Below are 18,613 nucleotides of genomic sequence, written 5' to 3' on the forward strand. Positions count from 1 at the left end.
AACTATAGTTAATATACATATTGATAGTGAGCTGAAAATATATTAAATAAGCTTATATTTATGCCTGTATCTAAGCATCTATTAATTCAGAAGGTATTAGGTATGCCAGTATTGTATCAATGATCAAGTGCTACTGACAGCAGCAATCACGCTGTCAGTTTAAAATTGCTCTTATATGAGTAAGGACAAAAATTGTATTTGCTTGTAGCAGTGGAGTGATTAAAAAAATACTGATAATTATATTCACATATATTGTATAATAAACTGCTCATTCTTGAGCTATATTAAGTATATACAGAAATTTAGGGTCCTTAATTTAATAGCTTTACCACAGAATATGTTTTATTAATAAATAAAGTGACTCCACTGCTACAAGCAAATACAATTTTTGTCCTTACTCATATGAGAGCAATTTTATACTGACAGCGTGATTGCTGCTGTCAGTAGCACTTGATCATTGATACAATACTGGCATACCTAATACCTTCTGAATTAATAGATGCTTAGATACAGGCATAAATAAGCTTATTTTATATATTTTTCAGCTCACTATCAATATGTATATTAACTATAGTTACATTTGACACACCAATATCATTTAGTAGCAACTCTAATATACATATACATATTATTTATAATCCTGAGCCTTTTAGTTAACTATTTAAGCTTATCACACTGATACTGGCTTTCAGATCATAATTTACCCTGATAAAAATCTTTGTCTTAGCTTGTTTGCAGCAAGCTATTGAGTAAATATAAACTAGCGATTATTATTGGTTACATTTTAGATCACTCATAACTGATATTATACAGGCCTAATCATAATATTTAGTGATCTTACTAATTACTTACTACACTGATCTTGGTACTGGAGTGTATTTTAATTGTGTGTGTAATAAACCATTTGATTTTTTTAATTTCTACAAAAAAGGTTATATTTTAAAAATCCTGTTGGGGTATTCCGTCCTCTAGTTTAGGGCCCAGAGTGCTATAAGTGCATACTTTGGGAATCTTGGTATTCTATATATCTAGTTTCCTTTGTGTTTGGATTCATATTTATGCACAAGCACCATTTCCTCCTAATAGTTATAGGTTGATTCACATAGACCTTCCCACGTATATATAAACATACTCACAGAGGAAAAGCCCAAGTAGTGCCACTGTTCATTTGGTGCGTTAGTAGAAGGAGCCACCAATATGCCTCGCGGTCTTAGGACCGCCAGAAGTGAGCCCAGAACCTTTGTAAAAATTCTTGGGGCTGTAGCCAACCCGAATGGAAGAGCTACAAATTGGTAATGCCTGTCTAGAAAGGCAAACCTCAGGAATGCCTCTTTCTTTATCTGGTTTGCAGATAATCTTGAAAGGTGAAATCTCCCTTGTGGAGGAGAAGCTTTGAAGTCCAGAAGATATCCCTGAGATATGATCTCCAACGCCCAGGGATCCTGAACATCTCTTGCCCACGCCTGGGCGAAGAGAGAGAGTCTGCCCCCTACTAGATCCGTTGTCGGATAGGGGGCCGCTCCTTCATGCTGTCTTAGAGGCAGCAGCAGGCTTTCTGGCCTGCTTGCCCTTGTTCCAGGACTGGTTAGGTTTCCAGGCCTGCTTGGATTGAGCAAAAGTTCCCTCTTGTTTTGAAGCAGAGGAAGTTGATGCCGCACCTGCCTTGAAATTTCGAAAGGCACGAAAATTAGACTGTTTGGCCTTTGATTTGGCCCTGTCCTGAGGAAGGGTATGACCCTTACCTCCAGTAATGTCAGCAATAATTTCTTTCAAACCAGGCCCGAATAAGGTCTGCCCCTTGAAAGGAATGTTGAGTAATTTAGACTTTGAAGTCACATCAGCTGACCAGGATTTGAGCCATAGCGCCCTACGCGCCTGGATGGCGAATCCGGAATTCTTAGCCGTTAGTTTAGTCAAATGAACAATGGCATCAGAAACAAATGAGTTAGCTAGCTTAAGAGTTCTAAGCTTGTCAACAATTTCAGTCTATGGAGCTGTATGGATGGCCTCTTCCAGGGCCTCAAACCAGAATGCCGCCGCAGCAGTGACAGGCGCAATGCATGCAAGGGGGTGTAAAATAAAACCTTGTTGAATAAACATTTTCTTAAGGTAACCCTCTAATTTTTTATCCATTGGATCTGAAAAAGCACACCTGTCCTCAACCGGGATAGTGGTACGCTTTGCTAAAGTAGAAACTGCTCCCTCCACCTTAGGGACAGTCTGCCATAAGTCCCGTGTAGTGGCATCTATTGGAAACATTTTTCTAAATAAAGGAGGTGGGGGAAAAGGGCACACCGGGCCTATCCCACTCCTTACTAATAATTTCTGTAAGCCTTTTAGGTATTGGAAAAACATCAGTACTCACCGGCACTGCATAGTATTTATCCAGCCTACACAATTTCTCTGGCACTGAAATTGTGTCACAGTTATTCAGAGCAGCCAATACCTCCCTAAGCAATACATGGAGGCTCTCAAGCTTAAATTTAAAATTAGAAATCTCTGAATCAGGTCTCCCCGATTCAGAGACGTCACCCACAGACTGAAGCTCTCCGTCTTCAGGTTCTGCATATTGTGACGCAGTATCAGACATGGCTCTTACAGCATCTACGCGCTCTGTATCTCGTCTAACCCCAGAGCTATTGCGCTTGCCTCTCAATTCAGGCAATCTGGATAATACCTCTGACAGGGTATTATTCATGATTGCAGCCATGTCCTGCAAAGTATTCGCTATGGGCGTCCCTGATGTACTTGGCGCCATATTAGCGTGCGTCCCTTGAGCGGGAGGCGAAGGGTCAGACACGTGGGGAGAGTTAGTCGGCATAACTTCCCCCTCGACAGACCCCTCTGGTGACAATTCTTTTATAAATAAAGACTGATCTTTACTGTTTAAGGTGAAATCAATACATTTAGTACACATTCTCCTATGGGGCTCCACCATGGCTTTTAAACATAATGAACAAGTATCCTTTGTTTCAGACATGTTTGTACAGACTAGCAATGAGACTAGCAAGCTTGGAAAACACTTTAAAGCAAGTTAACAAGCAATATAAAAAACGTTACTGTGCCTTTAAGAGAAACAAATTTTGACAAAATTTGAAACAACAATTTGAAATAACAGTGAAAAAAGGCAGTTACACTAACAAAATTTTTACAGTGTATGTAACAAGTCAGCAGAGCATTGCACCCACTTGCAAATGGATGATTAACCCCTTAACAAAAACAGAATAATAAATGGCAAAAACGTTTTTTAAACACAGTCACAACAACTGCCACAGTCTACTGTGATTGTTACCCTCCTCAAACACGACTTTGAAGCCTTTTGAGCCCTTCAGAGATGTCCTGTATCATGCAGAGGGAAGCTGAATGTCTCTGTCAGTATTTTTAGCTGCACAGAAAAGCACTAAAATAGGCCCTTCCCACTCATATTGCAACAGTGGAAAGCCTGTTTCTAGGCAAAAATCAAACCAGCCATGTGGAAAAAAACTAGGCCCCAATAAGTTTTGTCACCAAACATATATAAAAACGATTAACATGCCAGCAAACGTTTTATATTACACTTTTATAAGAGTATGTATCTCTGTTAATAAGCCTGATACCAGTCGCTATCACTGCATTTAAGGCTTAACTTACATTAATCCGGTATCAGCAGCATTTTTCTAGCAAATTCCATCCCTAGAAATATATTAACTGCACATATCTTATTGCAGGAAAACCTGCACGCCATTCCCTCTCTGAAGTTACCTCACCTCCTCAGAATATGTGATAACAGCCATGGATCTTAGTTACTTCTGCTAAGATCATAGAAAATGTAGGCAGATTCTTCTTCTAAATACTGCCTGAGATAAACAGTACACTCCGGTACCATTTAAAAACAAACTTTTGATTGAAGTTAAAAAACTAACTATAATACACCACTCTCCTCTTACTACGTCCATCTTTGTTGAGAGTTGCAAGAGAATGACTGGATATGGCAGTGAGGGGAGGAGCTATATAGCAGCTCTGCTGTGGGTGATCCTCTTGCAACTTCCTGTTGGGAAGGAGAATATCCCACAAGTAATGGATGATCCGTGGACTGGATACACTTAACAAGAGAAATAATAATATTAATACGTAATTTTAACATGCAGATTTGTATCACTATAAAACAATAAACTTAAAGGGACAGTCAAGTGAGGAAAACAAAAACAAAAAAACACAACTTTGATTCAAATAGGGCATGTAATTTGAAACAACTTTCCAATTTACTTTTATTACCAATTTTGCTTTGCTCTCTTGGTATTCTTAGCTGAAAGCTAAACCTCAGAGGTTTATATGCTAATTTCTTAGACCTTGAAGGTCGCCTCTAATCTGAAAGCATTTTGACAGTTTTTCACCACTAGAGGGCGTTAGTTCATGTGCTTCACATAGATAAAATTGAGCTCAGGCACGTGAAGCTCTTAGGAGTCAGCATTTATTGGCTAAAAATGTAAGTCTGTCAAAAGAACTGAAATAAGGGGACAGTTTGCTGAGGCATATATCCAAGGTAATGGATGCTGTAAAGATCAGCTGCTAGTTTTAACATGACATGTAGAGTCATGAAAGAGAACTTTTAACTTTCTAATAAAAATGTAAAAAATAAAAAGCATAAAGTTCCTCTAGGTGGCAGAAAGGGTGGGTTATGGAAACAGTAACCCAAAGCTTGCTAAAAGACAGAGAACAAGATCTTACTTGCAGAGCAGCAGAAAGTGGAATGAGTCAAAATGTGCTTGTATGTATGAGTTACTCACTACAGTTCAGGTTGCAATATGTACTGTTCATACTAGTCATCCTTTACACAAAAGCTAAACTCTAAGACAGCACAAATATCAAATGTGGCTTATTTCTTTTGCATAGGGTCCAAACAAGCAATGTTTCGGGACTAGAACATGCCCTTATTCATGCATATTCAATACTAAAATTTTTCACACTTAAATAGTACCCTGTGTAGACTAAGTGCTGTGTGCAAAATTTTAGTATTGAATACACATAAATAAGTGCATGCTCAAACGTTTGTTTTGACCCTATGAAAAGAAATAAAAACCTTCTTTACACTAAGCATGATTTAAATTCTAAACGGTTGACCATATTTATATACAAAACCAGTTTACACATATGTACTGTATGTATATATACACACACACACACATTTATATAGATCAAACAAAAATGTTTTACTTATCTAGGACAAGTGGAAATAATCTACTATGAATGTACTTACTGGCCTGTTCCAAAACACTGCGCAGTGGAGGTTCAACTCGAGATAAGAGACTGTCACACATTTCTTCAAAATGGCTCCTTGATTGGAGAAAAAAACAGAGGAAGCATGAGAAAAAAAACCTTATCCACTTAAGGACCACAGCACTTTTCCATTTTCTGACCGTTTGGGACCAGGGCTATTTTTACATTTCTGCAGCGTTTGCGTTTAGCTGTAATTTTCCTCTTACTCATTTACTGAACCCACACATATTATATACCGTTTTTCTCACCATTAAATGGACTTTCTAAAGATACCATTATTTTCATCATATCTTATAATTTACTAGAATTTTTTTTTTTATAAAATATGATGAAAAAATGTAACACTTTTTCTAACTTTGACCCACAAAATCTGTTACACATCTACAACCACCAAAAAAAACAAACCATACTAAATAGTTTCTAAATTTTTTCCTGCGTTTAGAAATAACCAATGTTTACATGTTCTTTGCAAGTTATAGGGCGATAAATACAGATACAGAGCACCTTGCTATATCCAAACTATTTTTTCTCAAAATTAGCGATAGTTACATTGGAACACTGATATCTGTCAGGAATCCCTGAATATCCTATATCATATATATTATATACATATACACACAAACATACACATACATTTTAGAAGTCAACCCAAAGTATTGATCTAGGCCCATTTTGGTATATTTCATGCCACCATTTCACAGCCAAATGCGATCAAATAAAAAAAAAAAATTGTTACTTTAGGTTTCTAAATGAAATTTACAAACAGCTTGTGCAATTATGGCACAAATGGTTGTAAAAGCTTCTCTGGGATCCCCTTTGTTCAGAAATAGACATATGGCTTTGCTTTTTGGCAATTAGAAGGCCGCTTCGCACCACACGAGTATTATGCCCAGCAGTGAAGGGGTTAATTAGGGAGCTTGTAGAGTTAATTTTAGCTTTAGTGTAGTAGACAACCAAAAGTATTGATGTAGGCCCATTTTGTTATATTTCATGTCACCATTTCACTTTTTCAAACACTTTAGGTATCTCACTGAAATTATTTGCAAACAGCTTGTGCAATTATGGCACAAATGGTTGTAAATGCTTCTCCGGGTAATGCTTCTTCTAATGATTTAAATAAGGAATATAATTTTAAACAACTTTCCAATTTACTTTTATCACCAATTTTGCTTTGTTCTCTTGGTATTCTTAGTTGAAAGCTAAACCTAGGAGGTTCATATGCTAATTTCTTAGAGCTTGAAGACTACCTCTAATCTGAAAGCATTTTGACCACTAGAGGGCATTAGTTCATGTGTTTCATATAGATAACATTTAGCTCATGCAAGTGAAGTTACCCTGGAGTGAGTACCGATTGGCTAAAATGCAAGTCTGTCAAAAGAACTGAAATAAGGGGGCAGTTTGCAGAAGCATAGATACAAGGTAATCACAGAGGTAAAAAGACATAATTTATGTAAGAACTTGCCTGATAAATTAATTTCTTGCATATTGGCAAGACTCCATGAGCTAGTGACGTATGGGATATACAATCCTACCAGGAGGGGCAAAGTTTCCCAAACCTCAAAATGCCTATAAATACATCCCTCACCACACCCACAATTCAGTTTAACGAATAGCCAAGTAAAGGGGTAATAGAAAAAGGAGTAAAAAGCATCAAAAAAGGAACTGGAAATATAATCTTGCTTTAAACAAAAAAACATAACCACCATAAAAAGGGTGGGTCTCATAGACTATTGCCAATATGAAAGAAATCAATTTATTAGTCAAGTTCTTACATAAATTATGTTTTCTTTCATGTAATTGGCAAGAGTCCATGAGCTAGTGATGTATAGGATAGTAATATCCAAGATGTGGTACTCCACTGAAGAGTCACTAGAGAGGGAGAGATTAAAAACAGCCATTTTCCGCTGAAAAAATTAAATCCACATCCAAAAAATAAATAAAAAGTTTCTTATAATTGAAAAGAAAAAAAAACTTAAAACGTAAGTAGAGGAATCAAACTGAAACAGCTGCCTGAAGAACTTTTCTACCAAAAACTGCTTCCGAAGATGCAAATACATAAAAACTGTAGACTTTAGTAAATGTATGCAAAGAAGACCAAGTTGCTGCTTTGCAAATCTGATCAACTGAAGCTTCATTCTTAAAAGCCCACAAAGTGTAGACTGATTTAGTAGAATGAGCTGTGATTCTGAGGTGGAGCCTGACTCGACTCCAAATAAGCCTGATTAATCAAAAGTTTTAACCAGGATGCCAAGGAAATGGCAGAAGCTTTCTGACCTTTCCTAGAACCAGAAAAGACAAATAGAATGGAAGACTTCCTGAAATCTTTAGTAGCTTCAACATAATATTTCAGAGCTCTTATAACATCCAGATAATTCATAGAAATAGGACACAGAGGGAACACCAATTTCCCTATTAATGCTGTTAGAATTCACAACTTTAGGTAAAAATTTAAATGAAGTCCGCAAAACTGCTTTATCCTGATGAAAAATCAGAAAAGGAGACTCACAAGAAAGAGCATATAATTCTGAAACTCTTCTAGCAGAAGAGATAGCCAAAAGGAACAACACTTTCCAAGAAAGTAGTTTAATATCCAAAGAATGCATAGGTTTAAAAGGAGGAGCCTGTAAAGCCTTCAAAACCAAATTAAGACTCCAAGGAGGAGAGATTGATTTAATGACAGGCTTGATACGGACCAAAGCCTGTACAAAACAGTGAATATCAGGAAGCTTAGCAATCTTTCTGTGAAATAAAACAGAAAGAGCAGAGATTTGTCACTTCAAGGAACTTGCAGACAAACCTTTATCCAAACCATCCTGAAGAAACTGTATAATTCTAGGAATGCTAAAAGAATGCCAGGAGAATTTGAGAAGAACACCATGAAATAAGTCTTCCAAGCTCGATAATTAATCTTCCTAGAAACAGATTTACGAGTATGTAACATAGTATCAATCACTGAGTCAGAGAAACCTCTAAGCCTTCAATTTCCATACCTTCAAATTTAACGATTGATGGTCCTTAAGACAGGTCTGATGTTAAGAGAAGTGGCCAAGGTTGTCAACTGGACAAGATCCACATACCAGAACCTGTGAGGCCATGCTGGTGCTACCAGAAACACAAATGATTGTTCCATGATGATCTTGGGAGTTAAATCTTGGAAGAAGAACTAGCAGCAGGAAGATATAAGCAGGTTGGTGAAACCAAGGAACTGCTAACGCATCCACCGACTCTGCCTGAGGATCCCTGAACCTGGACAAGTACCTGGGAAGTTTCTTGTTTAGATGGGAAGCCATCAGATCTATTTCTGGAAGACCCCACATCTGAACAAACACATCTGGATGGAGAGACCACTCCCTGGATGCAAAGTCTGACGGCTGAGATAATCCACTTCCCAATTGTCTACACCTGGGATATGTACTGCAGAAATTAGACAAGAGCTGGATTCCGCCCAAGAAGTATCCGAGATTCTTCTTTCATAGCTAGGGGACTGCGAGTCCCACCCTGATGATTGACATATGCAACAGTTGTGATATTGTCTGTCTGAAAACAAATGAATAGTTCTCTCTTCAACAGAGGCCAAACCTGAAGAGCCCTGAAAAAAGCACGGAGTTCTAAAAAATTGATTGGTAACATAGCCTCTTGAGATTTCCAAACCCCTTGTGCTGTCAGAGATCCCCAGACAGCTCCCTTACCTGAAAGGCTTGCATTTGTTATGATTACAGCCCAGGTTGGACGAACAAAAGAAGCCCCTTGAACTATACGATAGAGATCTAACCACCAAGTCAGAGAGTCGAACATTGGGATTTAAGGATATTAATTGTGATATCCTTGTATAATCCCTGCACCACTAATTCAGCATACAAAGCTGAAGAGGTCTCATATGAAAATGAGCAAAGGAGATTGCGTCCAATGCTGCAGTCATGAGAACTAAAACTTCCATGCACATAGCCACTGAAGGGAATGATTGAGACTGAAGGTTTCGACAAGCTGAAACCAATTTAATTTGTCTCTTGTCTGTTAGAGACAGAGTCATGGACACTGAATCTATCTGGAAACCTAAAAAAGGTGACCTTTGTCTGAGGAATCAAGGAACTTTTTGGTAAATTGATCCATCAACCATGTCTTTAAGGAAACAACACTAGTTGATTTGTGTGAGATTCTGCAGAATGTAAAGACTGAGTTAGTACCAAGATATCGTCCAAATAAGGAAACACCGCAATACCCTGTTCTCCGATTACAGAGAGTAGGGCACGAGAACCTTCAAAAAAAATTCTTGGAGCTGTCGCTAGGCCAAATGGAAGAGCGACAAGTTGGTAATGCTCGTCTAGAAAAGAGAATCTCAGAAACCGATAGTGGACTGGATGAATCGGAATATGAAGATATGCATCCTGTAAGTCTATCGTGGACATATAATGACCTTGCTAAACAAAAAGGCAAAATAGTCCTTATAGTCACCATTTTGAAAGTTGGCACTCTTTCTGGCCTGAATTAATTTTCTTTCTTTGGGACAAAGATTAGATTTGAATAAAACCCCAGACACTGTTCCTGAAACGGAACTGGTATGATTACCCCTGAAAGCTCTAGATCAGAAACACTTCAGAAAAGCCTGAGCCTTCACTGGATTTGCTGGGTATGAGAGAAAAAAAAAAATCTTCTCACAGGAGGTCTTACTCTGAATCCTATTCAATACCCTTGAGAGACAATACTCTGAATCCACTGATTTTGGAAAAATTTTAATCTGCCACCCACCAGCTGAGCTAAAATGAGGGCCGCATCTTCATGCAGACTTGGGGGCTGGTTTTGGTCTCTTAAAAAGCTTAGATTTGTTCCAACTTGAAGAAGTTTTCCAATTGGAACCAGATTCTTTGGGGGAAGAATTGGCTTTCTGCTCCTTATTCTGTCAAAAAGAACAAAAACGATTAGAAGCTTTAGATTTACCCTTAGATCTTTTATCCTGAGGCAAAATAACTCCCTTCCCCCCCCAGTGACAGTTGAAATAATTGAATCCAACTGAGAACCAAATAAATTGTTACCTTGGAAAGAAAGAGATAGTATTTTAGACTTCGATACTATGTCAGCATTCCAATATTTGAGCCCCAAAGCTCTTCTAGCTAAAAAAGCTAAAGACATATATTTAACATCAATTTTGATGATATCAAAAATAGCATCACAGATAAAATGATTAGCATGTTAAAGCAAGCGAACAATGCTAAACAAATTAGGATCTGTTTTCTGTTGCGCAAAGCTTTCCAACCAAAAAGTTGATACAGCTGCAACATCAGCCATAGATATAGCAGGCCTAAGAATATAGCCAGAAAATAAATAATCTTTCCTTAAATAAGATTCAAGTTTCCCATCTAAAAGGATCCTTAATAGAAGTACTATCTTCCATAGGAATAGTAGTATGTTTGGCAAGAGTAGAAATAGCCCCATCAACATTGGGATTTTTTCCCAAAACTCCAATCTAGCTTCTGGCAAAGGATACAACTTTTTAAACCTAGAAGGAGGAATAAAAGAAGTACCAGGCCTATTTCATTCCTTTGAAATGATATCAGAAATCACATCAGAAACTATAAACCTCCTGTGGTTACTTCCGAGGCTTTTCCAAACTACTAGTTTTAGTATCAAGAGGACTAGATTCCTCAATATCCAAAGTAATCAACACCTCTTAACAAGTAACATATATACTCCACCTTAAAGAGATAAGTAGATTTGTCAGTGTCAATATCTGAGGTAGGATCTTCTGAATCAGATAGATCCTCAGAGGAGGATAATTCAGTATGTTGTTGGTCAATTGAAAATTCATCAAATTTGAGTAGTTTTAAAAGACCTTTTACATTTATTAGAAGGGGAATAGCAGACAAAGCCTTCTGAATCGCATCAGCAATAAAATCTTTTATATTCATAGGGATATCATGTACATTAGTTGTTGAAGGAACAACAGGCATTGTACTAGTACTGATGGATACATTCTCTGCATGTAAAAGCTTATCATGACAACTGTAACATACATAATCTCTGCTAACTTACAACAGATACACTTAGCTTTGGTAGAACTGTCATCAGGCAGCAGGTTTCCAACAGTTGTTTCTGAGATGGAATCAGATTGAGACATCTTGCAAATGTAAAAGAAAAAAACATATAAAGCAAAATTATCAATTTCCTTATATGGCAGTTTCAAGAATAGGGAAAAAATGCACGCATTCACATATAGCAGATAGCCAAACCAGTACTGAAAAAGTATCAGTAGAGGTAATGGAATGAGAGTATATCGTCGATCTGAAAAGGGAGGTAGGAGATAAATCTCTATGACCGATAGAGAAACTATGAGAAGATTTTCCATGAGAAAAACCATAGAATCAATAGGCGATACTCCCTTCACATCCCTCTGACAAACACTGTACTCAAAGGAATTGGGCTTCAAAATGTTGAGAAGCGCATATCACAGAAGAAAATCAAGCACAAACTTATTTCACCACCTCCATAGGGAGGCAAAGTTTGTAAAACTGAATTGTGGGTGTGGTGAGGGGTGTATTTATAGGCATTTTGAGGTTTGGGAAACTTTGCCCCTCCTGGTAGGATAGTATATCCCATACGTCACTAGCTCATGGACTCTTGCCAATTACATGAAAGAAAAGTGTATTTCTATAACAGTGTTGGTTATGCAAAACTGGGGAATAGGTAATAAAGGGATTATCTTTCTTTTTAAACAACCAAAATGCTGGTGTCGACTGTCCCTTTAAAGCATGTTAAATTACATGATATACATTGAAATCTTCCATGAATAAGTTGGTTAATTCTATATCAGTATATATGTATTAACAGTGAGCATGTTTCTATATGATACCACCACACAAGTAAAGGAAAAACCTGATAAAAGTTGACATTTATTAAAATAAAATTGTCAATAATAATGCCTCCCCCCCTTGCTTAAACAGAGATAAATACATCTATTGTGCATTAACCAATAAAGTCATACCTGTTCATAGTGCCAGAGACATCAATATCATTCATGAAACATTCAATGTTTAGTGGTAAATCCGAGGCATTTGCACTCATTAATTTCTTGAGTTTTTCACACTCCTGGGCAAGCCGTAGTAGAGGTCTGATCTTAGATTTAATGTCCAGCTTGTATTTCTTGCCAAACTCCTCACAAAAATAGTTAACCAAGACGTCATCAAAATTTCTACCACCCAAGAGAGGGTCAAATGCTGTAGCAAGAACCTGCAATAATAGCAGTTAGAATATTTTACATCATGCCTAGGACATTTGAAAGTGTAAACCTTTCTAAGAAATAGATATAAATTAGATCTTACCCATATATTTATCTAACAAAGTACATACAGTCTGATTCTCTTTTTCTTACGCTTAAAGAATATTTAATAACATTTATACAGTACATTTTTAATTCTAGGACAGTGTTCAACTGAATCTGCATTGTCAGTAGCACATAAAAAGCAGAATTGTGTTAGTCACATGCAAACAAAAATTACTAAAAAATATTCATAGGGATATCATGGGAAGCATAATACTAACTTTAAGTTTTCCTTTGTTGAAAGCACATACAGAGACTTGATAGCCAGAATGCCCCATATCCACAAACACCACAATCCTCGGTTTCTCTTCTGGAGCAGGTAAATCTTGTTTATATATTCCATATGCAAGAGAAACTAAAGAAGGAAAAGAGGAACACAAAACAAATAGGTTAACACACACTGACTTTCTTTAAATTATGTGGTATGCTAATAACTACATAATAGTCTTAAAATTAATCAATAATCTTAAAAAGGAACACTAAAAACATGTAATGCACCTCCTGGGAATATAAAGGAGTTGCTGCAAATATGCAAACAGGTTGGCACTGGAAAGTAGTGAACGCTAGATTTCTAAACTGCAGTACCCATGACTTGAGGGAGACAAGGAATAACCTCAATACTATGCTTATAAAATGTATTTAGTACATAATATGTGTAATAGACATACATTTACATACGTCTCTTAGGGCTTCTAACATATTGATCTGTGGCCCATAAGTGTAAATAAGTTGGCCATCACTAATTTGTATCAAGAGCATATTACACCAGAAAAGGACTATTTTATTAATCAAATTAAGTCTAAACCATTCTGTTAAGTAGGACACCCGTGTGCTTTGTTGCTTGCCAATAGTCTAGAGTGTAAAATAAGAGACCAGAGGTCTCTTCATTTATAAGAATTTCTTATTAGCATTGTGTGATGACTGAGGACGTTTCACACAATGAAGCAGCATTTTTTAAATTACGCAGAAAATCTCTGTAGTAACTACCAGACTTCCAAACAAGGGGGCATTTATTCCACTAGAAAACTGGTGGTGTTTATAAAAGAAAAGCCTTGTCAGAAAAGCTTGAGGACTGGGGTTGGAGAAGCATAGCCATTTACCTATTTAAAACTTGTTGTGTGCGCACACAAAATATAAAATGTCAGTTTTATCAAACTTGTTGCTTATTAACCACTTATTACCTGCAGTAGTCTCATTTATCAATCTCAGGCAATTAAGACCTGCAATCTGGGTGGCATCCATCACAGACCTCCGCTCTGCATCAGTGAAGAAACAGGGAACCTGGAAAGATACATTATGGAAATTGTGATCATATAGTTCCAGATTTTATCCTGTAAAGCATACTATGCAAAAAAAACAAACAAACAAAAAAAAAAACGCACTCTATTCGTCTTATGTACTTTTCACCTCTGCCCCTTTAAGTAGGATAAAATGGTATCAACATATTGCCTTAAATACCTTATTAGTAAATATAGTAGATTTTACCATCTTATCGTACCCATTTATCAGTTTTTGGACAACCAGACCAATAATTTACAAGTTATTATGATAGACCAGCACTTTCACTTACTAGGCCAACAACACACACATATATTCCATTTGAAGGGGCATTACAATGAATTACTATTATTAAGATTATAAAAAGGAAATATATGCGGTTTAGCAAGCTTTTAAAGCAATATTAACTTTCAGGGAAGGAATACTACTAGTGCTCAGCTACACTTTTGAAGAAACATTGTACGTTAAGACACTTTTAAAATGTACTTTTTCTCTGGTTTTTCTTGTATCGTTTGTTGAAAAAGAATAAATACATAGCCAAAACTACTGGGAGCTAACTGGCGATTGGTGGCTACAAATGCCTCTCGTCATTGGCTCACCAGATGTGTTCAGTAGCACACTGTTCCTCTGGAGCTGATTTTCCAGGAGTTAAACACATTTATATACAAGCAATAGTGTAATAATAAAATGCTGTCCCATATTAACACATAGCAGTGCTTCAAAAATGTGTTAAAAATCTAGTAGCTTTTGGCCATCCTTATGAAAGGACATAAATAAATAAATGTATATATATTTAAAATGAAAGTTTCTTAACTTGATAAGGCCAGTGAGTGCTTTGATTTTGTATGTGTATATATATATATATATATATATATATATATATATATATATATATATATATATATATATATATATATATATATATATATATATATATATATATATATATATATAAATATATAAAGCCAGCACTTCCCGCAAGTGCTCTCTATGGACTTTGTCAGGTAAGCATAAATTCTGTTTTCTTTCCATGGCATGGAGAGTCCACGACCAGCCCTTTTTATTATTTTTAAGGCGGCATTTATTTTATATAGTCTTCAGGCACCTCTATACCCCTTTGCTGGGGTGTCTTTGCCTCCCTCCTGGTAGCTAGGAGTTGAATTTTCCAACAGTAATTGAATGGAATCGTGGACTCTCCATGCCAGGAAAGAAAGGAATTTATCAGGTAAACAATTAAAAAAATTAAAAAAAATAAATAAAAAAAATAATGACATTTGTGCAAGCACAAACACACATTGTTCTTCTTAGGACCTTTTAAATGGGATCACCAACTAGGTGATTTTACTGACCGCACGGTTACAATTTAAGTCAATATTAAATCATTAATTACGTTTATGTTAAATTATGCCAGACTGCAAGCAAATCTGTTGGTATGAACTCGTGACCAACTTCTTATAACATAATGCTGAGAAAAACCCATCTAAAAAATTCCTGCATGGATTTCCTCCAAACTACAGCAATTTTAAGTGATTGCCAACCTTTAATGAAACTATTAATTTATTTCCATGTAGCAATACTCTAGACATATTTTGTTGATGAATTATTACAGTGTATGTAAAATAATCATAAATCCTGTTAATCAATGTGTTACTCACAGCCACAACACAGTCCACCACAGGTTTCTTTAGTGCGCTTTCTGCAGTTTCCTTAAGCTTCGTCAGCTGCATTGCTGTCACCTGCTCAATGGTAAAACTTTTTTCCTCTTCCAAGTACATGACCTTATAAAAAAATAAATAAAAAAAAAAAGTTAAATCCAAATAGAAGTTGAAAAATATTTAAGTTGAAATGTTAAAGCAGCTCATCCAACTTCACCCGTGTACTTAAAGTGATGGTAAATCTTAATATAAGTGAAAGTGGATCCTGATTCTCTGTTTTTTTTTTATACTACTTTCATTTATTTTAATCAATAACATAAATTGGAGCATCTATTACCATTATTATGCCCCCTCCATCCAGCCCTATGCAAAACTGACGTTTGATCCCTTATCCAATCAGGAAGATTAGCTTTCCCTGAAGGACTGGAAGAATCCTGCTTCTGGGTAAAGGAGAAAAATCGTTGGTCCCTCAATTGATGAAAGGAACGAAAACGATTAGAAGACTTACCTTTTCCCTTAGACTTCTTGTCTTGAGAGAGAAAAGCACCTTTACATCCAGCAAAAGCATAAATTATAGGGTCTAGATAAGGACCAAAAGAATATCATTCCTTTAAAAGAAAGTTAGGAGTCTAGACTTTGATACCATGTTTGCTGACCAAGATTTGAGCCACAAAATTATCCTTATCAAGACTGACAAAGTCATGTTTTTGGCATTAAATTTGTTGATATCAATAATATCCTGCCAAATAATAGCATTTGCAGAACAAATATGCTTCAGACGAGATCATCTACAGAATTTGCTGAAAACTGTTAAAGGGACACTCAAATCAAAATTAAACTTTCATGATGCAAATAGATCACGCAATTTAAAACTTTCCAATTTACTTCCATTAACAAAATGTGTCTCTATCAATGTCTGTCCGACATGATACGCTGTAGCGTATCTTGTCCGACAGACATCGCTGAATGCCGACAGCATATGCTCTCGGCATTTAACATTGCACAAGCAGATCACCAGAACTGCTTGTGCAATGCCACCTCCCGCAGATTCGCGGCCAATCGGCCGCAAGCAGGGTGTGTGAATCAGACCAATTGTATTGGATCAGGTGGATTGCAGACTGTAGCCTCAGAGGCGACGGACCAGTTATGGAGCAGCGGTCTTAAGACCGCTGCTTTATGACTGCTGTTTACGGCGAAGGCTCGTGCGGTAACAGGGGCATCAAGCTCCATTTGGAGCTTGATAATTTGGCCCCTAAGTGCTATTGCATTATCTTATTAAGCAAATCTACTGTATTTAAAGGTCCTTTAAACATTCATGAATGAGATAGTGCATACAATTTTAAACTTTACAATTTACTTCTGTTGTAATTTTTTATTATTTCCCTTGGTTTTTTATTAAAAAGTAATTCCAGTTGAGCTCAGGAGCATGCATATGTTTTTAGCCATCTGGCAGCTGTGTTTGCAACAATATTTATTGCAAGCATTGTTGTCATAGAGTGTCTGTAGCATTCTAGGCATTAGTGTTTGCAACCATGTATAACATTGCTATAAACATTGTTGCAAACACTGCTCACAGATGGCTAAAAAGACACAAACACGCATGAGCTTGCATAGGATTACACTTAAATAAAGGATAGAACTAAGCAAAATTGATGATAGAAAGAAATTGGAATTATTTTTAAATTGTATGCTCTATCCAATCCACTTAAAGGGACACTAAACGATTTTTCTTCATTCTCTATTTAAAAAAGCAGGAATGTAAAAAGTTTAAGAGCCGGCCCATTTTTGGTGCAGAACCTGGGTTATTGCTTGCTTATTGGTTTGCTAAATGTAGCCACCAATAAGCAAACTCTATACAGGGTGCTGAACCTAAAATGGTCTGGCTCCTAAGTTTTCAATTCCTGCTTTTTAAATAAAGATAGCAAGAGAACGAAGAAAAATTGATAGGAGTAAATTAGAAAGTTGCTTAAAATTGCATGCTCTATCAGAATCATGAAAGAAAAAAATGTTGGTTTAGTATCCCTTTAAGTTTTTTATTTTATTTTACTGTCCCTTTAAAAAAAAATAATAAAGTGACAAGGCTGCTGTCACACAAACAATGGTAATGGCTGTTTTGAATAAATATCCTGCTTGAATAAAGGCCCTTCTGAGTAAAGACTCTAATTCCCTATCCATAGGGACTTTGAAATTTGTACTATCCTCTAGGAGCATAGTTCTACTTGCAAGAGCAGAAATTGCACCGTCTACCTTCAGAATTGCTTCTCAAAGTTCCACACTGGTAGCAGGCAAAGGAAACATCCTTTTGAAAGCAGACGCAAGATTGAAAAGAATACCAGGTTTAGACCAGCTTCCCTACAGAATATGATAGCAGCGCTAAGAGAAAATAAGGCTAAGGAGAGTGCTACTATATCCATGTAGGCACGGCACAGTAATGGCAAACCGAGTTCTCTTTTTTGTGGTTACATAAGCCAGTGCACGCAAAAAAATAACCCGAAAAAACGTACAGGCAAGCTTGAGCTCTGAACTGATGCTGGAAACAAAAACACATTAAAAGCAGACAAAAGTAGCAACTGTTCTCCTCAAAGACAGAGGACACTAAAAAAAAAAAAAAAACCCTTATTTGAATAGAAATCAAAACTGTGATAAGGGTTGTTGCCATTCTCCATAAGCTAAGCCGCTGTCCTCCAAATTATGAAGACTTAAAATAAAAATAAAGATACTCAGGAGAACATACTGAGATAATAAACAGCTAAACATGATTTGAGTATGACAAGCACAATCTGTAAAGACACAGAAAAGCACACACACTGACATAATAAAAAAGGAGTGTATACATGACTCAGAGGACCCCATTGCTCTCCTTGTCTCGATAAATAAAATCAGACCTTGAACCTACATAAGGTCTAAATGTCTGCTGTACTTGTGTCCCCAACTATGATGTGACATTACAATGTGCCTGATAAAATCATACTTACCTGTCAAGCACCCATTTACTGTACTCACCAGCTGCAGATATGTTTGTTGTTAGTATATAGCCCATCCAGTGCTGAGCACATTACAGCAGGGGATATAAATGAGGAGTATATTGACGACCCAACAGGAGAAGGCTAGG

General features: G+C 36.7%; 1 protein-coding gene across 1 annotated transcript in view; it reads right to left on the reverse strand.

The window, feature by feature from the left end:
• The window catches only part of HSPA4 (heat shock protein family A (Hsp70) member 4), a 164,230-nt gene that overhangs the window by 118,461 nt on the left and 27,156 nt on the right, over positions 1-18,613 (reverse strand). The window contains exons 4-8 of the mRNA XM_053717170.1: positions 15,502-15,624; positions 13,750-13,849; positions 12,790-12,923; positions 12,233-12,477; positions 5,237-5,313 (exon numbers count right to left, since the gene is read on the reverse strand). Coding sequence (XP_053573145.1) covers positions 5,237-5,313; positions 12,233-12,477; positions 12,790-12,923; positions 13,750-13,849; positions 15,502-15,624 — 679 coding nt within the window. The remainder of the gene's footprint in view (positions 1-5,236; positions 5,314-12,232; positions 12,478-12,789; positions 12,924-13,749; positions 13,850-15,501; positions 15,625-18,613) is intronic.

This window comes from Bombina bombina, chromosome 6 (genome assembly GCF_027579735.1).
Source record: "Bombina bombina isolate aBomBom1 chromosome 6, aBomBom1.pri, whole genome shotgun sequence".
Lineage (NCBI taxonomy): Eukaryota > Metazoa > Chordata > Amphibia > Anura > Bombinatoridae > Bombina > Bombina bombina.